Source organism: Miniopterus natalensis, chromosome 5 (assembly GCF_054644295.1).
Source record: "Miniopterus natalensis isolate mMinNat1 chromosome 5, mMinNat1.hap1, whole genome shotgun sequence".
NCBI lineage: Eukaryota > Metazoa > Chordata > Mammalia > Chiroptera > Miniopteridae > Miniopterus > Miniopterus natalensis.
The window spans coordinates 79,738,764-79,753,577 of NC_142085.1; the positions used below are offsets into that span (position 1 = coordinate 79,738,764).

The window sequence follows — 14,814 nt, forward strand, 5'->3', positions numbered from 1 at the left end:
GAGAGCTGAATTACCTTTGGGGTTATCAATTACCACATGGTCCAACGGAAGACTTGCAAGTGGTTCACATTCTACACAATGTAACAGAGGTACATGCAGATTCTTATACATTCTATAAAATATAGTTAATCCATCCTACTTTGAAGAAATACCATTCGAAGATTAGGTTTCCTTTATCAGAGTAGCCAGGCTTAAAATGCATTGCTTGTACTGCACTGTTTTAATGATATTTCATTTTTATATTGGCAGGCCAGTTACAAATTACGAAATGGCCTATTATTGTAGGATTCTGTTTAAATTCTAGAAAAACTGAAAGATACTTTTTATTCAATTTAACTAAACCCGAGGCCATTTAGCATAGGTAATTTTGCATTTCTGAGAGACTGTCCTTTGAGTCTAATAAACATAAAGGTCTCCAGCACACCGAATCTTCGGAGAACCAGTGAATGAGAGCAGGGGAGGTTGCAGAGACACCATTTCTCCATTTGTCCACTCGAAATGCTTAATCTCACATTGCTGAAGTCAGTTCCTACCTATTTTGATAAATACTGTTAGGCTTAATAATTACTTGTAAAGTATTTGTGATTTCCATGTTGAATTATCATGTCAGGAGTTTTTAGTTTGTTATTAGTATGATATGAAAGGGACCAGCTGCTAAAATCAAATGCATGGATCATGCTGCCGAGAGCACGTACAGGGAAAAAGGTGGAAGCTGCAATAAACACAGCAAAGCTACCTGGGTTTGTGGCGACAGCATAGAATCAGGTACATGTATTTTACATTGTATATAAAGAAGTCTTTTCAGACTTACAAACTCACCTGACTCGCTTACAAACTCACCCTACGTCTCTAAGGACTGGATCTGTCTCATTATTTCTCAGTTTCACTAGCACACCACCCGTTTAAGAACAACTATTTATAAGCACAGGGATATTCCAGAGAATATGAAATGATGGAAGAAGGAAACAAAAAAGTCCTTTGCTTGTGGCCAAGGAGACGTGGGGGTTAGATCTGTATTTGTTTTGAACAATTATTTGGAAGAATTGTCACAATTGTTTGAAATAAATAACAAATGTCTGCAAAATATGAGATTCTGCAATAGAAACGATTTTGACATATTTTGTTGAGACCAAAACAAACAAAAAACAACAAAAACACACCACACAGTACGTTCTACAGCTCAGAAATTAAATAAATCCCCAAATTTCAACTTCCACTAAAATATTTATTTGATCGGTGATATCTTACAGAAATAAATAAGAGCAGTATTTCCTCTAATACAGATAGGTGTATTATATGTATGTATATATATAGATTTTTTACAAAATTGAAGCATATCAAATTGCTTCCCCTACAACGTTAGCTCAAAAGGAACACTAGGAAACACACAGAAATACTAAAATACGCTCATCATTAAATTCTAACCACGGGCTTTCTGAATCTCGGCAGAGCAGGTGAGTGAGGAAGAACGTGCGACGTGGGTCAGGGGACCTGAGCTGCCTGGTCTAGCCTGTATGTGTCATAGGCACGTTTCTCAGTGCTTCTGAACCTCAGTTCTCCACCTTTAAAACAGGAATGATATTAATGATATCAACTTCCCAGGACTGTTGGGCAAATTAAACACATGAATGTACAGGAGAGCTCTTTATAATATGCGAAGAGCTATAAGAATAATATTCTGTTTAACCTCATATGAAAGAATCAGTGCATCTCTCCCTTCACCGAAGAACAGGCACCAAAAGTGTGTGTGTTTCTTCAGCTGAGTTATGCCAAACCCAGAATAGGAAAATGCACCTTAACTAAGCACCAAAGCACCTCGGACAACTGTGATCCAGGGGATGTTTCTAATACACTTTTCTGCGTAGCTAAGTAGAAGCTAATGAATCCTGAGGGTCATTTAAAACTTTGAAGGCTCAAACAAAACAAAAAACAAAACAAAACAAAACAAAATAGGAACATTTCTGCTACATCAAATGGCTAGGATATAATAAGCTACTACTCCTTAGTTACCAATTTCAAAGTCCATTAATTCTTCACAGAAGAAGAAATACTAAGTTATTAGCACTTGCAATTATTTGCTTATGTAAATACAACATTTTCTTGTTTCAAAGATAAAATACTGGTCCTTGAGATAAGTACTAGTGGAATAAAATAACAAACCCGATCATAAATTTAGATATTTGTGTTTAAAAGTCTAGTTACACAAGAACACAGGAAAGGAAAGGAATGCAAGACATCAGTATAATAATGATTTAAAAACCTGCCATATTTCCATGTCATAATAAGAACTAAAGTTACAAAAGTTGCAATATTTACATATACCTCAATCTTAAAACATGTAAAAACAATAAGAAAAAATAAAAGTAGAGAAAGCAGGTTAGATAATTTTAAGGTAAATATTTAAAAACGCTATTTGAAGTTAACTGCTTACACTGACACTACTTAACATGTAAGAGAAACAGAGAAAGTGTTATGTTTTGATTTTTCGTGGCAAGATACAATGAAAAGAAATAATTGCCTAATATTAACTTATTGTTAGGAGTTGTACTACTGTAAAGTTACTATGAATGGAGTTACAGTCTAAACCTACTTAAATAACTGGGAGTTAATATAATTCATTATCTACTTAAAATATTACTTACAAGATATTGCTGAATTATGTGCTAAAGATACTAAAGGCCCTTCAAAAATGTGACTCGTGTTGGTTGAATCAGGTCATATAAAACTAGGCTAGTTTACCTTCTCATATTCCAACTCTTTTTAAGACTGACCTTATCAAAAGAAACATACCTATTACCTGTCTTAATTCACTCAGATATAGATATTCTTTAGAACAAAAATAAATGTTTTATTGGGAGTGAAAAATTAAAAATCTTTATAGATCTTCTGGAAACAGCATAGTGAAAAGGGTGCCATAACTACTAGGACACTGTACAACTAGAAAAGAAATTCATTCACCTAAGAATAGTGTGTACTGACATCTACTGGATATTTTACTTATAACTTTGCTCCACAAGCTATGGCAGTTTTTAAATGCATTGGAGTTTGCCGACTGAACCAAGTACTTCACTCGAGCTCTTCAGTTTCTTTGGTAAAGAGGTCTGCCAGATCAGCCACGGTCAGGACGGAGGCCTCTGGATGCTTCACCGAGGAGTTGGTATGACTGCAGGATTTTCCAGGTGAGCGGAGTCAGAGAGAAACCCCAAGGAATAAATTATTTCATTTGTCTTATATATTGCTCTAGTCTTATAATAATAAAAGATATTATAAGAATATAAAGATATTATATTCTTGTAATAATATAAAGGACATTATTTGTTCCTAAGTTTTTGTAACTGAGTCATAAGAAACTCCCAGAAGAAAGCAGGTGATGGGAACATTATTACATCTTGTTCAAATTAGTGAAGACGTACGTCTATAGATTATTTCCAGGCTTTGTCATAAAATGCTTTTTCCCTGCACAACTAATAAAACAAAGAAACAAAACCTCCTCTATTGTTACTAAGGTTCTAACCTTACAATTTACCTTCTAACTATCCAAAGTTAATTTGTTTCAAGAGAATTTCAACAGATCTTCTAATTGCTATTTTATTGAGGCGGCTTAAATATAATCACTGGGTTATATGGAAACAACAACAAAAACCCTTCATGTTTGAGGCAAAAAGCTCTTGTGGTTGCCTCTTTCCTTCCCATAAGCCACTGATGGAAGACAATTTCCGGTTTCAAACTGCTTTTTTGCCAACTATGCCAAGTCCCCCTGTGGACACATCCCCTCTAAGGAAATCATCTCTGCCAGGCATACCTTCCAATCACACTTGTCTTACGAGGATGCAGTAGGCATTTGTTTATGTGTTTTTTTTAAAAAAAATATGTCTTTTACTGATTTCAGAGAGGAGAGGAAAGGAAAGGGAGAGAGAGACAGAAACATCAAGGATGAGTCATTGATCAGTTGCCTCCCGCACGCCCCCTACTGGGGATCAAGCCCACAACTCGGGCATGTGCCTTGACTGGGAATTGAACCTCGATCTCCTGGATCCTAGGTCGAGGCTCAACTGCTGAGCAACACCAGCCAGGCTGTTTATGTTTTCAAAATGACTTTAAAGAACACAAGTTATGAAATAAATATACAAAGTTTTAAGATCCCAAAGCTGAGTTTTTAAAATTAAGGCTGTTTTGGTGTCTGCCGCTGTTCTGCCTTTGGAATTAATACCACAATTACCAGCGGAGTTTTAAGTCCAGACCTTTGTCTCTGCATGTGAGTAACACACGTGAAGTTAGAAGCAGCGCTTCAGTGTCGTTTTACAGATATCAGATGAAGGCTTTTAGGTGGGGCATGAAAATAGATTTCACTTAAAAATCCAATGTGGCAAAGAAATGTAGGATAGTTTAAATATTTTATACATCACACTCCCTATCAATATGTTAAGTCAAATATAGAATGAACATTAACTGAAAAATTTTGACCAAGTAAAATGCCGTACATTGCTTTTAAAAAGTATGTACACTTATATCTTTTGGTGACTAAGTGGTTACCCAAGTGAAGAAACTCCAGAAACATACCACCTTACATATAAACAGAAAAATCTCCCCACTGATCAAGGAAGCTGTCACCTACCTCTTCTCAGCAGTTTTCAGCATTGCTTGCATCCTTTCTTCTATCGTTGCCTTAATTAAGAATCTGTGTACAATAGTCGGTCTGGGGGGTACATGACAATTACAAATTTAAAAACATTGTAAAACGAATGGGAACAAACAGACTTCGTTTAGTATACGCCGTATCATCAGTTGGCAGAAACTGACCACAGTTCTCCGTGGGTGTCCAGCAGCAAATATAACAAACTACTTAACCTCAGGGAAGTAACATTCAAACAAGGGAGACATGACAAACACATAAACAATTATTACTGAAACATGACTGAGGGGAATGAGCCGATAAGTAAAGGAGGAGCGGAAGCAGTATCCGAACAGAAGAACAGTAAATAAATGCAAAGTCCTGGGAAGAGAGCACGCTTGGCACAAGCTTAAAATGTCCGAGGGGCAGAAAGGTTAGGGTGGCAGTAACACTGTACATGTGGGACAGGAAGGTGAAAATGAGACTACAGACACGGGCACAGGTCAGACCACGTAGGGTCCTGTAGGAGACAGCAGGAATCTGGATTATATTGTGGCTACAACAGGAAGCCGTCAGTGGCTTTATGTGTGATTTGAATTACACTTGATTATACTTTAGAATCCCTTGGGCTGCCATGCGGAGTTTGGACTGGTAGGCAGCGAAAATGGAGAGAGAGAAGCCAGTTAAGAAGTTCTGCTGTCAGCCAGGAAAGAGGGTGGGTTGTAAGAGGATGGGCTGCACCTTGGTTGTATCAGCAAAGGCAGTGAGCAGTCAGTAGATCTGGAATATTTTTTGGAGGTGGAGCTGACAAGACTTAAATGATGGTTTGGATGTGAGGAATGAAAAGAGAAATACGGGAGAGTCCTAGGTTTCTGGTTTCAGAAACTATAGGTGATAGGGCCACAATCTAAGATGGAGCAGCCTCGGGGTGGGTGGCAGGGTGGTAGGAATACAGTTTCGTTTGCCCGTGTTAATCTCGAGTTTTCTATTAACTAGGCATCCAAGGGAGGCGTTGAGTCCCCAGGCACAGGTGCAGAGGTAGACGTGGGTACGTGCATCTGGGAGGGGAGTTAAAGGGACATGTCTGGAATACACTGAGCCTCCCTACTTATTACTACAGGTGAACCATCCACACTCCCGCCTAAAACCAGTCTCTCCGCTGAGAATCAGACCTCTCGCCACCCAAGGCCTTTGTTCTAGCGCTGCCCCCACCTCCGGCTTCATCGGTTCTGTCTCTAATGAGTCATTCTCCTATTATTTCTCCCACATGAAAGGGAAAAAGAAAACAAAACAAAAAGCCTCCTTGACCCCACTCCCTTCCTGCTCTCCGCTGTCCGCTCTCCAGAGCAGAGCTCCTCACGACACTAGTCCCACCAGCTCCGTGGAGTCCGAGTGCACTGTGGTTAAAAGCAGGGCTGTGGAGGCAGAATGGCTGTTTGAAACCTGCCACCACTTTATTAGCCAGGTGACCCCGGACAAGTTACAAAGCCCTGCTCCACTATACAGTGCTTGTTAATAAAGAAATAAAACCCTACTCCACCTTACACTCACATCGGGCCCTCGCCTCCACTCCAGCCAAACTGGTTTTGATCTCCATGCTGCTGAATCTAACGATCACATCTCAGTCCTTACCTTGCTCGACATTTGGACAGTACACGACACAGCTGACCATCTCCTCCTTGAGTTACACACTTATTTGCCTCCGAGGACAACTCCTGCTTTTCTTCCTAACACGCTGTTCGATCTTTATCTCTCCTCTTTGCTGGTCTTTCCTTCTCCCAGAGCCTTTAACTTTGGGGCCCTCTGGAGTTTCATCCTTGGTCCTCTCTACCTACACTCTCTCCATCGGTAACCACATTTAGTCCTAAGACTCAAAACTACCATTATAGGTCGGTTGACTTCCAAATGTATCTCCCTAGCCCAGACTGTGCTCCTGAACTCTGCACATCTATAGCCAATTACAGACTAGACATCTCCATTTGGATGTCTAATAACATCTCAAACTTACATCTAATCAACAATAAAGATCTGCCCCCCCCCCTCCCCAATCTGCTCTGCCTTAGAGCCTTCCCCAGGTCCACTGAAAGCTGCTCCATCCTTCAGCTGTCCAGGCCAGAGACCATGGTGTTAACCTGCCTCTCTCACACACTGTGTCCAGTCCGTCCACAAATACTACTGGTTCTACCTTTGAAATAAATCTGGAACCTGACCACGTATCACCTTTTCCACTACAGTTAACATGGTCCACGTAACCTTCAGCTCTCACCAGGATTACTGTGACCACCTTCGAACTAGTCTCCCTTGATGCACACGCCCCGCCCCAGCCCAAATGTGGCGCTTGGAATCACTGTTTCAACACTTACATCAGATCATGTCGCTCCTCTGCTCTAAGTATCAGGATAATTTGTGAAGGAGAAAAGACAAAAATCTAGGAGAATTTTGGGTTTGTTGCTTGGAGGAGGAGAGTTGGAAATCTCAAAACATCTTTTTGTCATATAATAATATAAATGAGGAAGAGACTAAAAATGGATAGGTTATGATGAACCTAAATGAAGAGTTTTAGGAACTTGAAGCAAATTTGACTCATATTAACTTCAGTCCTTACTTTGTTTGTCCAATTCGGTGCACTCTTCCTATGGCCTGAAGCTCATGGGCAGGGTTCAATATGGGCTCCACCAAGAGAACATGAGTAGCTTCAATGATAGTTAACCCATTAGAACCTGTGTGCAGGGGCAGCAGCAAAATATTGATTTGGGGATCATGCTTAAATGCAGAAAGGTTCTCCTAAAAAAGAAAGGTACATTTAAATTTTAGCTGGATCAGTTAAAAATAACCACAGTATATTACAACTCATGTTAAATATGCCTAACAGTATCCAGGTCCTTGTGAAATGTAATAGCTAAGAAAGTTAAATGTAAAATGATCAATTTTAGAAAATGTAGACTCACTGCTTGAGTTTATGAGGGAAAGTGGCATCTAAGGTCTAGTGGAATCACAAGATACATGTATGTGATGTATGCAAATTAAACTATATGAGCTGAGAGAAAGAGAAGAGAAAGAATGTGTTAAGAGTGAGTATGAGATAAAGACATGAATCTGTTCCCTTTTCTCTTGGTCTTTTTGTGTGTATTTGTCTCTGGGTGTGCACCTGTCGTGGTGTGTGTGACATAAGGACCATCTGACCACATGCAGTTTTGCCTGATGCAGTGAAGTTAGAACCTAATCCCAGGGACATGAGGATCCTGTCCATTCAAAAGGTATATTATAGGCCATCTTTTGCTATATTAAAGAAATGTACCTCAAGTCAGAAGAATCTTGCTATGGGTATAACTGAACAGAAAGAGAAGAACTAGTTTCTCTGCTTTGCTTTATAATTAATCAAGACACAGGACAATAAATAAAAGTAAGCTAGTTAACAGAAGTTTTCATTTGCAACTGAATCCACTTTAAAAAACTTGAGAAAATCTTGGCATACCTGAAATGTCTTCACACGGCTGATCTGTGCAAATTCCATGTTGTTGTCAGTGAGAGCTTTTGAAATAATGTCTAATACATCTTGCCACTAAGAACACATAAAACAAGAAAACACACAGAGTTTTACATAAAGAGATTCTGGAAAGGAGCTAAGTGAAAATAAGTTGGTACCTCAGAATTAAGTAAACACAAAACCAAAACCTTTAAATGAAATACCACCAGTATTATTTACTTCTATCTTGAAATGATACTAGTTTCTTATTTTTTTAGCCAAATGCTGGTAAAAGATAGGGTAAAAAAACCCCCAAAACCAGTGAGAAGTGAATTAAGATAAACATAATAGGAAATAAACAATGGAGTGCCTAACGAATGTGGTTACTTATCTTCCAAAACGAAAACTAGAATTTTCTTTCAGTTCATTATTTTTCTTTCTTAAATTCATTTGTGAAGAGAGACTTTCAAGGTCCAATTTTTAAAAATGTTAATATAAGAAAATCCCTAAGTAAACCTATATATAAAAACATAAAATGTAGCTATAGAAATTGTCTTGTGAAGCATCATAAAATTCTATAAAAATAATTCTATCGTATAGACATGGGAAAAATCTAACGTGGAAAAGAATCTATCCGTATTTCTCAATCTCACCTATATTACAGCAAACATTAATAACTAGTTCTCAGTTATAAAGTAATTAGAGACAGAAAGCCAGCCTGTGCTCATACTGAGGGTGGAAATGCTGGTTATACCGTTGAGAACACGAGCGCTTTAGCCCCTGGATCTCTACGCTGGATTCTCATCAGAGTTCTGACCACGGCTTCCACTTTTGTAGAATGACTGCCCTTTGAACACAAAGAAGAAAACACATTACTGCCAAATAGAATCTAGTAACAATGGAATGGAAGACCAACAGAGGGTGCTTTTATTTCCAAAACCCCATGAGAGGTGCAAGTGTGTACCCTTCTTTATTTTGCATCTGCTGGGAATTTTCTTCAGCCTTGAAGTGTAGAAGTTATGAAACTTAAACTCCGAGAGAACCGACTATAAAAACACACCAGAGAGTATTACCGTGACGTGACCCAGAAGATAAGATGTTTTTAGTTAACAGTTAGGTCTGTAATTACAAAATTTTGTTACTTTAGATAAGCACAATTTATATTCAAAGACACTATTCACTTCAGACATCACGGCACTGGAAATGTGAAAAACACGGTGCATCAAAACTCCAACTTCAGCTGACAGTGAAGGATCCGATCAGTGGCAAACCCTTCCTACAATGGCACTACAAAGGACAGTGACAGAGGTGCACACGACGTCCACTTGGGCTGAGCTTTATACAAAGCCAGATAAGGATTTAAAGAGTTCTTGTGCATAACTATTTCCATTACAAGAGTATGAAAATGAGAAAAAAATAAAGAAATCAGAAAATGAAGAAATAAAGCAAGTACTTTATAGCCTTCATAGAGAAAGATTTTCTTCGGAAGCTCTGGGAAGTGGTATGACATGAAGGTTAAGGGCACGGATTTTGAGTAAGATAAATCTAAATTCAACTTCCAGTTCTGCATCTTACTAGTTTTAGATTCTAACCTTTCTAAGCGTCAGTTTCCTTATCTGTGAAACAGGAATGATGATTTTCTCTCTTCCCAAAGGTTGTGATGGTTAAATAAGAAATGCATACAAAACATTTAGCTCAATACCTGGCAAATTAGACACTCAATAATCTATCTTTGAGACATTAAATGTGAGCACTATAATGGGATAGATTATTCCACAACTGGGGAAGGGCTACCCAAAAAAGAAATAAAACTATTCCCATAGCAGCACCATTCAGCTCAAACCACCCCTCCTCCTCACTTTTACAAAAAAGACACCCAAAGATAAAACTATAAACAAAACAAGGAAGAAAGCCATAGTAATTTCAAGTTAGCAAGACAGAATTATGGGAAAGTTTTAAAATTCTCCTACTAAAATCCTGAGTCTACATTCATTCCTCTGGATATGCACTTTCAAATATTCTTGAAAGGTTAAAAAAAAAAAAAGGAACCTATTTCAGTCTAAAAATTATAAAGAACAAAATTATATATATGCAATATATGTATTATACTTTGTCTACCCTTATTTCTTATAGATGAACAGGTTTTTTTGTTTTGTTTTGTTTTAATATTTATTGGTTTGAGAGAGAGAGAAGGAGAGGGAGAGAGAGATAGAAACATCAATGATGAGAGAGCCATTGATCAGCTGCCTCCTGCACGCCCCCGACTGAGGACTGAGCCCACAACCTGGGCATGTGCCCTGACCTGGAATCAAACCGCGATCTCCTGGATCCTAGGTCGATGCTCAACCGCTGAGCGACACCCGGACGGTGATGAACAGGGTTTTAGGGGAATGAATAGGAGGCTGTAATTCTGAGATTTTTTAAACTTACTACCTTGATGTGATGATACAACTGGGATTGTGTTTATCATAAGTGAACTGGTCTTCTGAATTATGTGAACACCCTGTGCTGCACACTATTGTATCTGCAGCACCTATTACTGCTCTGGGGCCAAATGGATGCCTAGTCTCTGCTACCTGCCACAGACGGTGAGTTCCAGCTTTGTCAGAGGGGGGGCAGTCACATCTGAAGCAGAGTACTGATAATATTTTATTTTTCCAATTTTTACTTGGATTGATTTTTGCAATCTTTTAAACATACTATAAGAATCAAAGGTCCTGAGACTAGAGGTATTCTGAAGATTCATTTTACTGAAGAACACCACTTGAAAGAAGGTACATTTATACAACTTAGCCACCCCCCCACCTCCCACCCCTGCTGCCACACAAGAGAACTATGTTCTCTAACCAGTAACTTGACCAACTGGATTATGACTTGGTGACAGGAAACAGATTTTTCTTTAGGCTTCCTGGGTGGTTTGTAACTTGCAAATAACTTGCATGTTTCCCACCACTGTTCAGTGTAGAAGAAGCTGTCTGCTGTCTTGGTATTTTATGACTTTCATTATTTCTTCTTGAAGCAAGGCTAACTCTTCTAATGTGCCTGTGCTCTCCATAGTAGTTTGAGCTGAGACCAGTGAACACTGTTTTTCTGTCTGCACCCGTTCGCCATGCTAAAAACCCACATTGGTAGTGACAGATACAACTCAGTGCTGTCATGCAGCTCGTGTGACTGGTCTCATAAAGCAGGAACACTTTTCAAGCAAATGCCCGGGGCAAGTGCTGGGTCTTTAAGCATTCACATGTTACTTGAATGGAGTTCTATGGAAACTCTACCTCGGCTGTGGGAAATCTTGTAAGTGCACAAGGCCACCAATATATTACCCTGTTCTTTTTAAACACTTTGCATAATAATTTCAAAGAGATAAGTTAGCAATGGCAAAAAAGTTAAAAATTTTATTTGGATCCAAAGGGCTTTAGGGATATTATATGTAAATACTATTTAATTGTTCATCCATCCATCCATCCATCCATCCATCCATCCATCCATCCATCCATCTATATCCATCCATCCATCCATCCATCCATCCATCCATCCATCCATCTATATCCATCCATCCATCCATCCATCTATATCCATCCATCCATCCATCCATCCATCCATCCATCCATCCATCCATCCATCCATCCATCCACTGAGTACCTGTTACATGCCAGGCATGCATTGTTTTAGATGCTGGGAACAAAGTAGTAAATAAAACAAAGTCCCTACACCTCAAGAACAATGTCCTTTTCACATTTTAATGGAGTTTACACTCCATAAAGTATAAGTTCTTCATAAAGGTAATTTCATAAACATAATTTATGATTTAAATTGTAGAAGTCTCCACTACATGTTCAGTTTATTGCAAGCTATTATTACCTTCAATGCTGGACTAACAGTTCAGAATTACATGTGCTAACTTGCCCAGTGAATAGAAATTGTTTTTTGCAATTATTATTGTATTTACCCATGACATATATAACAAAAACACACAATTACATTCTAAATTTACCAGTTAATGTTCATATATAAGTATCTTATATAAAAATATTTAGATAACTAAAAAAAAAAAAAAAAAAAATAGAGAGAGGAAGACAAGAGAGGATGCAACAGGCTTTTACACATAGTAGAATCTGACATTTCTAGGCTTCTCTGGGAGTGTGAATGCAGAAATACAGTATTTTTCTCCCCCTAAAAAAACACTGCATAAAACATATCTATCAATAAATTTACTTGTTAAAAATGATCCCATATCTAAGTCAAAATCTATGGGAATGGGGCTTGAGAAAAAAGTATTCTAAAAAGCAGGCCAGGTAATTATGAGACACTCAAATGTTTGAGAAGAAGAACACTGCATGTGTGTAGATGGTAGGAAGGCAGTGGCTTTGTGGTCTCTATATCCATGTAGTATATTTCCTCCTGGATAGAAACTTCTCATGACATAAAAACCTTGTCCATTATAGGGTCAGGGTTTCCACTGACAAAAATGCTTTGCATGAAACCTAGCCAAACTTAGGACACAGGGAACATGCCACGTGGGGCTTATGTTCTGCCAAGAGGCCTACTTCAGCATCCAAAACGCCTGGCAGTTGTCAGAACTTGCAAGGGGAATTTTGTTTACTTTGTGAAATGTCCAGTAGGTTCCAAGGGTCATTTAGGAATACTGTCACACTGTTGTCGGGGCAGATACAGTGTTTGACTTAAATGCATTCACTGAAGAGAACACTGTGATCTCGGTACTCAGTTTATATCTGTGGTCAACTAGCAAAAGCCCTTACATTGTGAAATACCAGTAGAAAAAATGTCATGTTATTTAATGCTATTTATATGTTCTCTAAATATCTATTATCTGAGATCAGCTATATAAAGCACTATATGTGATATTATATTACATTGTTAATTATGTCCAAGAGTGTCAACTATTGACTTATGGTGAAATAAACATTTTAGATAATATAAAAACTGTAATGAAATAAAAAATTACTTCTCAGGATTGTTTAATAAAGATCAAGGACTTGATGATCAATAATAACAAGAACACCTAGGTTTAGGAATAGTTTGAACTAATATTTACAAAATTTCAACATTATTCACATAGAGCCACCTTTATTTTATATCTGATCACCCTCAACTCCAAGCTAGATGATGTGGCCATTTCATGGGAGAGTCCTAGATAGTCAGAGGAGTCCAGTGAGAGTCTGAGAAAACAATAAGCAGATGCTTCAAGGCGAAGTGGCAGACACCAGGGCAGACACCTGCCAGAAGCAAGAAAAGGGACAGGGGGCAGAAGGCAGAAGTGGAAGACACAAATGGTGACAAACGGCAGCGAGAAGCAAGGTGAGAATGTGGAAGAGGGGTAAAACTTGCTTGCGTGATAGGTGCAATATTCAGTCATGTACTTAACAAGAAGGAAATACAAGCATATACGCATCTATAACAAAAGATTAACTTTAGTAAATTCTTAGTCTTATAATTTTTTACAAGATGCTTCAATTAATTCATGTGTTCATCAAAACTCATGGAATATAGAAAAATTAGAGTATAATAAACATAGCAGTACACTGATATCGCCGTCGCAACAGGACAACAAATGAACTGTCCTAGTCTCTCTCCTGGGGTCTAGGGAAGCTGCCACAGGATGAACAGGTGTTAGGCCTGATGGGCTCAATGCCTCCGTTTCACAGAGGCTGTACTGTTTACTGGTAGCCGGAGCGATCGCTTCCTAAACCTGGGCGCATTGGGCCTGACACAGCAGTTCTGTCGTATGCTGCACCCTGCACTGGGAATGCTTTCGTCTACGAGTCAGCAGCCCTTCTTAGCCACGAATGCCACCTGTGGCCCTTGGGATGCCCGAGGCCAGAGGAAGAGAAAGAGAAAGAAGAAAGGGCTAAGAAAGACCGTTTATGAGGAGGAAAGCAGTTCTTCGTGTGGTGAGTAGGATGAAGCATAACCGACTCTAGACATTGTGTACTGCCCACCGGGACAACCCATTCAACATTTGGGTCTCACCCTTCATCTTATAGAACCTTTTCTCGTTCACCTCACGTGGGCCACCCGCTTCTCGTCATATCTGAAGTGAATACCTCTCTTCTTATGAAAAGGACCAATTAAGAGCGCCTATTCTCTGATAAGAACTCCTGCCCTGAGCGCTTGTTGCTCGATAGCCCAGCCTACACCTGTTATTTGATTTCAGTAAGATCTCTACTTTCTCTCTTTACATCAACACTCTCCCTTGTCTTTTCAAGACACTTATATTACAGATTATCCCTTCTCTCACCTACATCTTCAGTCTGTCCTTCTTTACTAGAGATTAAACATGCTCAAGAATCTTTTCCCTTAAACAAAATAAAAAACAACACAAAGTCTTTCTTCACTTCATGCCTGCTTCTGGTCACAACTCGCATCCTTCCACCTCGCAGCTGAATCGGCGAAGGAGCCGGCACTTCCCCTTCCCACTTACTCACTTCCTGGTCACTCCTCCTTCCGCACCCACCTGCTTTCAGCCTCTACTTTGCCATTCAAAGGGCTCCATCACGACACTCAGCAGCAGCAGCAGTCCATACTGTGACTGAGCCACCACAGCATCACCTTCAGCAGCACTGGGCAGCGCTGATAACTGCCTCCTTACTGAAGCAGTTTCTGTGGCCTCTGTTACCAGCACACTCTCCTGGACTGCCTAGGTCTCTAGTTGCTCCTTCTTGGTCTGCTTTCTCAGCTCTGCTCCCTTTATCCCGCTTTAAAAAGCTGTGGAGTT

At 39.2% G+C, this 14,814-nt stretch overlaps 1 protein-coding gene across 2 annotated transcripts in view; it reads right to left on the reverse strand.

Moving 5' to 3' along the window:
• Window positions 1-1,105: 1,105 nt before the first annotated feature.
• Window positions 1,106-14,814, reverse strand: part of SHPRH (SNF2 histone linker PHD RING helicase) — a 56,421-nt gene continuing 42,712 nt past the window's right edge. For both annotated transcript variants that reach the window (XM_016223948.2, XM_016223947.2), the window contains 5 exons: window positions 8,833-8,925; window positions 8,088-8,174; window positions 7,218-7,396; window positions 4,616-4,696; window positions 1,106-3,163 (listed from right to left, as the gene is read on the reverse strand). In XM_016223948.2, coding sequence (XP_016079434.2) covers window positions 3,067-3,163; window positions 4,616-4,696; window positions 7,218-7,396; window positions 8,088-8,174; window positions 8,833-8,925 — 537 coding nt within the window. In that variant the 3' untranslated portion in view covers window positions 1,106-3,066. The remainder of the gene's footprint in view (window positions 3,164-4,615; window positions 4,697-7,217; window positions 7,397-8,087; window positions 8,175-8,832; window positions 8,926-14,814) is intronic.